Source organism: Liolophura sinensis, chromosome 8, assembly GCF_032854445.1.
Source record: "Liolophura sinensis isolate JHLJ2023 chromosome 8, CUHK_Ljap_v2, whole genome shotgun sequence".
Lineage (NCBI taxonomy): Eukaryota > Metazoa > Mollusca > Polyplacophora > Chitonida > Chitonidae > Liolophura > Liolophura sinensis.
The window spans coordinates 563,529-573,027 of NC_088302.1; the positions used below are offsets into that span (position 1 = coordinate 563,529).

At 37.6% G+C, this 9,499-nt stretch overlaps 1 protein-coding gene across 1 annotated transcript in view; it reads right to left on the bottom strand.

Annotated features, from left to right (window-relative positions):
- The window catches only part of LOC135472339 (uncharacterized), a 71,837-nt gene extending 62,544 nt beyond the window's left edge, over nucleotides 1–9,293 (bottom strand). Inside the window, 2 exon segments of the mRNA XM_064751803.1 lie at nucleotides 8,135–8,516; nucleotides 9,181–9,293. Of these exon segments, the coding sequence (XP_064607873.1) occupies nucleotides 8,135–8,473 (339 nt within the window). The 5' untranslated portion in view covers nucleotides 8,474–8,516; nucleotides 9,181–9,293.
- Between the last annotated feature and the right edge of the window lie 206 nt (nucleotides 9,294–9,499).

The window sequence follows — 9,499 nt, forward strand, 5'->3', positions numbered from 1 at the left end:
AGTATCTTTCCATGCCAACAGAAGGGGCTCTGATACATGTGAAATGGGAGCAACAAAATGCTGAATGCCAACATACATGTAAATGGGGTTAGACTGGGGATTCTTTGATAACATAGGTTTAAAACGAAAATCTGTTTGGATCATGCTTCAGCAGATATTATGGTGTAAGGTCTCAATTTGTCACTGGATTATACCAGCCCATGACTGAATTAATTTAATTCACCAAAAATAAAGCAGGGATTTACGTAGGCTCCTATGTGGGCTACCGGTAGAACCTCAGCGGTAGCGAGCGACTTGTCACTGGAGATATCCAGGCCCGTATCCAAGTTTGTTAGTATTTGTAAGCATTTCACACCGGTTATAACCAGAACCACGCAATTCAATTTCGTGAGATTATGCGTGTTTTAAAGGTATAGCGTGGCGAATACACTTCGATCACGGGGAATTCTATAACTTGCCGTGGAAAGACGCTTACAGCTTCGATGTTTACAAGATTTCCTTGAACATGATTATCTCACAAAATTATTAATTAATTTGAAATCTCAACTCCCTGTGGAAACACAAGGACACTGTTCATCAGTTCAATAAAGTATACATCCCCCCAAATATATGGCAACACAATTTTATGGGTATCCAAATGGGTGAAAACACTTTACAGGTATTTCGATCTATACCCGTTAAAGCTATATAAGGCCGGCTTAGTGGAAAAAGGAAATTGTTAGCCAAAAAATCATCTGAGAACTTTTAATATTGGGTAAGGTCTAGTTCAGAGCCGAGAAGTTATCAATTGTAAAATCTGTATTCAGAACACAGCCTTGACGTTCAGGTGGTACCCAAAAAAAAAAAAAAAAAAAAAAAAAAAAAAAAAAAAAAAAAAAAAAGCACTTCATACTTCTATTTCTCTTAATTAGCTTTCAAAATAACATCGTTGTTCACATTTCCATGCTGAGCTGTTCTACCGAGTGGAATACTTAAATAACGTGATATATTTTTACATGATGTCAGATTTGTACTGGCGTACCAATTTAGGTCAATCGGGTAGAGGTTCAAAGGAGATCTTATTTTCGAATTTGACTGAGATTTTCTGCGGAAATATCGAATAGAGAGCAGTGCCAATGATTGCAAAAGGTGCATAAATGTCTTAGCTTGCAGACAGACCATGTATTAAGCGGACTTGGAAATTAAGTATTGCATATGCAGTGAGATTTGCTGATGGGGTAGCTGAATACAGATACTATGTCATCATTGGGTGCACACATCATCCGGCCTGAGGATCATAGCCATCTCTGCGTATCAGTAAATATAGCTATCCTTTGTTCGGATTTTCGGAAATTGTATATCTCGCAAGAACGCCTGAAACCTGTAAAAACAGAGCGACATTTCAAATGATCGTTGAAGAAAAAAATATTAAATGAAACAAAATAAAATAATTTGGCATTTGTAAAAACGCGCAAAAAGAATTTCGGTAGGGGCCTTTTAGAAGGGTTGGTCACATAACATTAAAAATATTATACTTTAATTCTGGCCCAAACAGTTGTATGTACACACACACATTGATTACAAGTCTGCACTATTTCTAATGCAGCCTACATGTACATGTCAACACATGTAAACTGTAGATGTGACATGAAAATGACTGCTCAACAGTCTGTACATCACTCAGAGAGAGCACACATATATACTGTACATGTCAAAAGTGAGTGTGTCAGAGTTCATATGTGGTATCAGCAATTAGAAGGATGAACACACAGCCTCGGGCAAACTCAATAGACTCCAACATACAACAACACATAACACAGTGTTTTAACACAGATATCCAGTGTTTACAAGTGTAATACTTGCAGCTTTCTTCACAACTTGGCCAACAACGCTAGTGGTTTTTAATGACGTGTGTATGGTACCTGGAGGTTTGACCTTGCACTTCTGTCCGACATCCTGTCACATGAACTCCACGTCTTTCGTATTGCTCAGGTAATGCTGAACTTTGCAGGGACTGTTTGTCAACAAAGCCCTACTTGTGTATTTCATGCACATTTGTCTACATGCCTGTCTACATGTAAGTGTGTTACAAAGTTTGATGGCCTTAAAACCAGACGAGTTTACTTACTAGTTATTACATTTGTGTTTATTTATTTCTTTATGTCATTGATCTTCAATTATGGTATATGTCATTGTATACTGAAGAATTTTCCCTACCACTTCTTCAACAATGGTAATGTGTATTGGTAGACGAAGCTGGAATGCTCAAACACGCCCGGTTTTCTAGGGTTTATGTTCCGTGTCCATGTACTAGCTCAGCACAGACATGACTACCACAATGCTTGTAGTAGAGGATTTCTTGACTCCTGTACATCCTCACTTCCATATATATCTGCAGATCTACACTAATTCCTCAACTTTTAACTTTTAGTGCAATGTATGCACCTTTTTAATTTGATGTTTGAGACATTGGTTGATTTGGCCAATTTCCAGGCTTCACTAGAAGTATTTTATCAGTCAATATAGAATAATGCTCTCAGAATATGCTTCAATAAACATGAAAAGGCAAAGTAAGAATCAGTGGCTTGGCCAGGACTAAGAAAGTGCCAGTCCACTATCCCCGCCCACTCAGGCCGGGGTACACAGAAGCTCTGGTTCTCAGAGGGCTGGAAGTGCATTCTAAGCATTTTTTGGATCTAATTTTAAAATAATTCAACCGCTTCAAATGCTGTTATTCCCTTGCTTAATAAATAACTGTGTCTCAACATCCAGATGTATCATCAGGAGATGATATGCTCCTCCAGAATTATTTTGGCTTCAGTTAAGACAACATACTGTGTGACCACACCCCTCCTTCATTATTACGCGCTTGTTGTGGGACAAATCCAGCGACCGTGTTATAAGTGAAGTGCATTGTAATCTACGTGGTATGTACCAGTAGGCCGGTAGGCCCTACGAGCTATCACAATGGGAAAAGACAGTTGGTGGTGGTAATCAAGGTTCTTGTGTTTTGTAACAAATGGAACTGTTTATAACAAATGAATTTCTCTTGTGTCTGTATTGTTTTTGTTTTATTTTTTATTATTTGTAGTTCTGTTAAATAAATGTTCTGCTACGTACAGAAGCCTAGCGATCCCTGACTTCACCACTTTCTCCACAGTCTGTCCTTGTTCCATCTGCTCCAATTATAGGATAACCAAACTATAATTCTCAGTTTAGATCACTTGTTATGATGTTTGTTATGACCTCAGAAGTTACTCTGCTTACAGGTCGAAATTAGGTTAAAGCTTTGCTGAACTTACAAAATTTCAAGATGGTGGACAACTCACATGTTTATAGCATGACAAGTACAAAGTCCCTAACATAATTAATAAATTGAAAATATTACTCCTGTTCTTTACACAAACTAGAATATTTTACAATACATTTACGATTAAAAAAGAGGAAAATAGAATCTTCAGTTAATTCTTTGTGAAAAAGGTTGTATTTTTTTCTGATTTACTACCTGCCCATTATGCTTGTGGCGGGCAGCCGATCTATTAGCTACATTCCTACAGCAATGCCCAGTTCCGCTCATATAGAATTCCTCGCTGATAAATTCACTAAAAAAAACGGCTCGCACCCTACCTTATTCTTGCTATTCTACAATTCCCTAAAATGCCCGAAATGTAATATGTTAAAGCAAGCATTGGTAAACCATCTTTCAACAGTAATCCTGCCGTTTAAACTTTCAAATCGGACAACTCAAATCAACTTCTGCCAACTTTAAATCAACTTTAAAATGCTATGCATACAGTTTTATTTTAAATAAGACGCAAGCATTTAAGAACTTCTGCTAAGAGGAAAATTCTTTGTGATTGTTTTGACGCCCATCTTTCTGCCGTCTCCAGAATGTTTTCCTGTATCCTTGCGGGAATAATCCGTCCAAAAAACGAGTGGACAGGTCACTGACTAAGCCCATGGTAAGATTTGAAGAATTACAGTAAATCTTTCCAAAACATCACTTTTAAACTACATGTAATGGTATGTGCCCTGGGAAGTATTTGTGGGATATTCATTTTCATTCCAAACATAAAATGCTGCATGTACATGCAAATATATGTAGGTATAATATACTTCATCTCTCTAAATGAAGGTACATGTATAGGACCTTGCCACAAAAAATACTTACACCTATGCATGTGAGCTGAAGTGTATCAAATCTACATTTATGCATGTTGAAGTTCAAGTAATGTGCAACCTTTTTCAAGAGCATTTACTCATCAATGCCTGAAACATTCAACTTAGACAACCTTGGAAAGTGAGAGTTTAACCCGCAACTTGACTGAAATTGGGTAATTTGTTAACAAAACCTGATCTGAGAGGCTGGCAATGATTAGCTGATCAGTTGGCTGTCACAAGGTCATTGGAGGTGTTTGTCATTTGTCCCTCAAGTCCCCAGTGTCTTTGTAGAGCCTGGTTGGCCACAAGGGGACACCAGACCAATTCATCAGACTTTAGTCTGACAGCTGTGATTATGGACACAGACAATCTCAAGCATTTATCCATGTCATTATCACTGGTGACCAACATCGGGTCAGGATGCCCACTGTGAATTCTAATGACAACCCAAGGCAGCCATCAAAAGACATGCCAATTAACCCAGATAAAAACACAACACCCAGTACAAAATGAAATCTCCTGGTAAGCAAATTAAAGACCAAGCCTAAATACATTATAAGACATCAAAGGAAGGTGACAGTCAAAAACATCATGATACAGAGGGTTAACTCAAAAACTTCTTTTTCCTGCCCCAGGGTTCAGAGGGTGCCACAGCCATGACTACAATACCAATCCATGTTGTCTTTACTGTTCCCACATCCACTGAAAACTTACCCAGCAAGTACAGATCTACACCTATGATCAAGTACTGAATTTGTGTTCTAAAACGAATAACTACTGGTGAACACAGGATAAGTATACAAGTTAAATTTGTTATGCAATTTATTCACAGCTTTATGTCACTCTTTTCTTCAGAATATAAAATGTTACATATTATCCATTTGAGTATTAGCCTAGTAAAATGTGTCATCAAGGTCATGATGAACGAAGAGAGCAAGTGAATCTTTGACCGAGGACACGATTGAACCTCCACCCTATGTGTCCCTGCGACTGAAAAATAAGCACCTCAACCACTTGGCCACAGCCCACTCCCAACTTAATAGATGTAGGCTTCTGTGTGATCTTCATAACATTAACACAGAACAAGCACATATTGAATTTAGGCTGACACACCATGTACATACACCTACATGTTGTGGCTTATCAATGCAGGCGACATCCAATTTCTGCAGAAAATCCAGGTCACAATGACCCCACCATTGGTCTATTATGAGGCCTGCCAAGTTCCTAGTCATCACACACTCCCAAAAATCAGGTCATGCTGGTCTCTGCTGCTAGTGAGTCCAGCACTGAGCTCCTTACACCTACATGTACATGTATTAAATAACACCCTCCACAGCACAGCTTCTGACAGGCAACATCCTAAATACCTCGGCTTCCCTTAAATTGACAGAATAACTTTCACTTACGCAGGACAAAAGGGCTTTTCAAGGAAAGGACTAGACATTTGCAACTATTTCAACTGTACAAGATTACTGCGATCATATGTAAAATACATGTAGAATATCGGTATCCATTTCCATGGAAACAACATCATTCCTCATGAACTGAAATCTATCATGCAACTTAATCAACATAATCTTTACCATACACAAACACAGCTGCATGTATAGACATGTGAAGCTAGTCGAACTGACCTCTTGCAGATACCTACATGTATAGATGTGTCAATCCTTCAGCATATTACAGTGAGGGTTTTTAAGAAATCTGACGAGAAGATGACAGAAGACTCTAAGCAAATATGTACTAGATACACGTACATGTAGTTGTACATTAAACTTCATGGTGCATAAATGGGTTGCACCCTGACAACATCCACAAAAGGTTATTTCATATTTCAGCCTCAAGACTACTGCAATCACAATCATTATGAACATGTGTGCGTTAATAATGGGCATTGGTCTTATAAGTAAATAATGTAGGTTGCAATGATTCTGTTAATTTAATAAAAAAATCATAAGAACATGTGGTGGAATATCTCAATATTTCACTGGCATTAATAAATATATCATTATCTGAATATCCATTAGTTTGGTCCAAGAAAAAACCTCTCATTTCAAACAAATTTGAAAGACTGACTAAAGCTTGCATATTAACTATGGAGAGAAATGTGGATAAGTTATAACATGTAACGTACATGTGCCTGTATTAACAACATACATGTTCAGCTAAGTTCACCTTCATGTATCTTAGTTCCTTAACATGACCGCAAAACTACGTGTATATCTACCAAACAGCAAACTAATGAGGAACAGCAAAGAGTTCTACAAAACAGGAAATGCACCCACAGACATATCCAGATATTTTTTTGACACCATTTCTGACAAATATTTTCATTACCTACAAGTAGCATATCTACTTGTTTTTTGTCTTTGGTTGCCAAAGCACCTGATACACAAATTCTAAGCCGGCATCACTTTCTTCGACAATGTGCATTTCTCATACCTTGCCAGTCAAATACAGTCATTGCAAATTTTCAGACAATGCACATGTCCTACAAGAAGTTTCCTTCACAGCAGAAAAACATGCCAGTATTGTATGTTTAGATTTGTATAAAAACAATATCTGCATTGTGATTTAAAAAATCGAAGAATTTATGGGAGAAAATTCAAGCACATTCTATATTGCATTAGGGTATCTGGGAGGTGAACACAGGACAGCCTGGTAGAGTAGTAAACAATCATCCTTTGATATTCTGCTGCCTGCTGGTGTTCACTTATTTACGCGCACAAACTTAGGTGCCCATACTGCCTAAAGACACAAAAAACACCCTGGATATGTCCATGGCATTAAATAACTTCTACATTAGCAAGAAATTCCACAATAGAGAATAAATGTGGCAATGGGTCAAATGTGGAAGACAAATGGAGTACACTGAACAAATGCACCCTACTTCCTACAAGTATCTACATGGATTGTGAAATTATTGAAAGGGGGTTGAAAATGGACTCCAAAAAAAAAAAAATGATGCCAACTCAAAGTAACACCACTAAAACACACGATACCCCAATACTGGATAACAAGATAGATAAAAGATGAAAAACTGTTCAGTAATCTACATGGACAAGTAGAGAGAAATACTCAGAAGGACAACACATGTATGTAACATTAAAATGGACAATTCACTAAACTGACAAAGTAGGGCCTCTGACAAAAGTATGGGCATGCACACAGATTATCACCACAACACATACACTGTACATGTAATAACAACATACTTGCATGGCCTGGCCACACGCTGTACGTTTGAACATTACTGGATTCAGAAAATAGAACAATACATCTTTACATTTATGATTTTGTGTATCTCTGTATACTAAACTACTTAATATGATTCATGAATAAAAAACCTTAAATAACACCTTAAATCTTAAAACCTTACATCTGTTGTTCACACTTGTTCTCATCTTTAATCTGATGTATGAAGAATGCGGCTATACCTCACCAGATAATTATGTACATTTCTACAGGAATGATACCATCATACACTATACCTTCATGCTTGCACAGACAATATGGTATTTACTTTTCTTTCCTATCAGACAAATCTGCATTTCAGCGGTCTCGTGAGTTCACACAGATATAAGAGAGACAACGTAGGGGTTCTCGCAAACTAACATAGGTAAAAGATGTGATTTGACGGTAGCTGCAAGACTGAATATACATCTGTCTGTTGACTCAATGCACCAATGAAACATACATGTACTCTAACATCACATCTATTAGCTGTGGCAGTTTGCAAAGGCACCCACTCTGTTTCGCCTACATCCGCGTGAACTCTCGCAACCCCAGAGATGACGAATGGGCTTCTTAAAGAGGAAATGCAAAAGCAAGCTTCAAAACGTTGTGTGAGATAAAACAATGTAGTTCCATTAGCTCATAATAAATACGACCACTTTTCAAAATGTTTTATGCATTCAATAAAATACAGCTTTCTATGTACTGTAAATATTATTGAAATTAAACAAAAGAAAAAATTTTAAAAAGCATATACCTGCTTATCTTGTGCCTGTATCACGCTTGCTTTTGGTAAGTTTTCCTCGTAACTATCCTTTATTGTGTCACTGGTATCACTGGTAACCGACCTGTATTCTGCTTCAACAGAGTCTGTTTGTGTCAAATCACTACCAGGCTCAGCCTGGAGTGTCAGGCTTTTCCGAGTCGCAGAAATTTTCAAGGTAAGTCTTCCCTCCTTAAAATTTGATTCACGAATTGAGAACTCTTTATCCTGCTGGTCACTGTCACTATCTGATGCACTTGAATCGCTTGGACTCGTAGAATAGCTGTTATCATCATGTACATTAGCCGAGTAGCGGTTGTGTTCCTTGCTCATGTCTTTACAAGTGGTGCTCTACGGCAGCTGATGATAGATGCACCTGGATAACAGCAAATGTTTCACACTTCAACTATTTTTAGTACAAGATAAAGATTTTTAAAATGTACAATTTCTAAAACCTACAGACACTTAAGATGTGCATTTCAAATTAATTTCGCATTGAAAACAAAACAAAACATATTAATCTGATTTATTTTTTATAAACTTTAACAATTTTTCACTAACGGCTACACCATCAATCTGCAAAACAGTAAACATGTAAATGATCTGGCAATCTAATGATCTTTACCAGTAATAGTGTAATTCCCCATAAACCTGCCGATAAGAGATGCCGCCTGCATGCTTCACAAGGGGAAATCGTCGCTTTGTTGTTTACAACTGCGGGGCTTCTTCCTACAATTGGGTGACATTTTTTCCACAATGGTGTTTTCCCACAACGGGATTTATTCATCACTGACAAGATGCTAACATAAATATTAAACTGAGACAGAGCAAGAAGCAATCCACCTTGTCTGTAGAGGACTCCACGGGTGCACATAATTCCTTATGGATACACGCAGTTGGCTATCCAGCTTGGAACGCCACAACCACAACAGTTCGTGCACTAAGCGCCAAAATTGATCTCATTTGGGGTCCATTTCGGGCATAAAAATCACTAAAAACGATTACGGGATGCACCCTACACATTGTGTGTGTGTACTTACCTACTACTCTTCACACTGCGGGCTGTCAAAACTCTCAAAGAATCACATTTCCACCCAGAAATATACATTTCACTTGCTGTACAACATGAAATCCCACATCAACATGGCGGCTCTACGCGTGCACTGAAGGGCACTGTCTGTATCCCATTTCCCAGACTTGAAGATAAATTTAACTTTGGAAATGATAAACCGCAAATATAATACATCGCGACTTAAAATGTGTCATACTTTCAAAATTTAGAAAGTTTATTATGGTTTTATAGCCATATAAATATTTCAGTAAATTTTTTTTTCGGAAATGAAAAAAACTTACGGTACT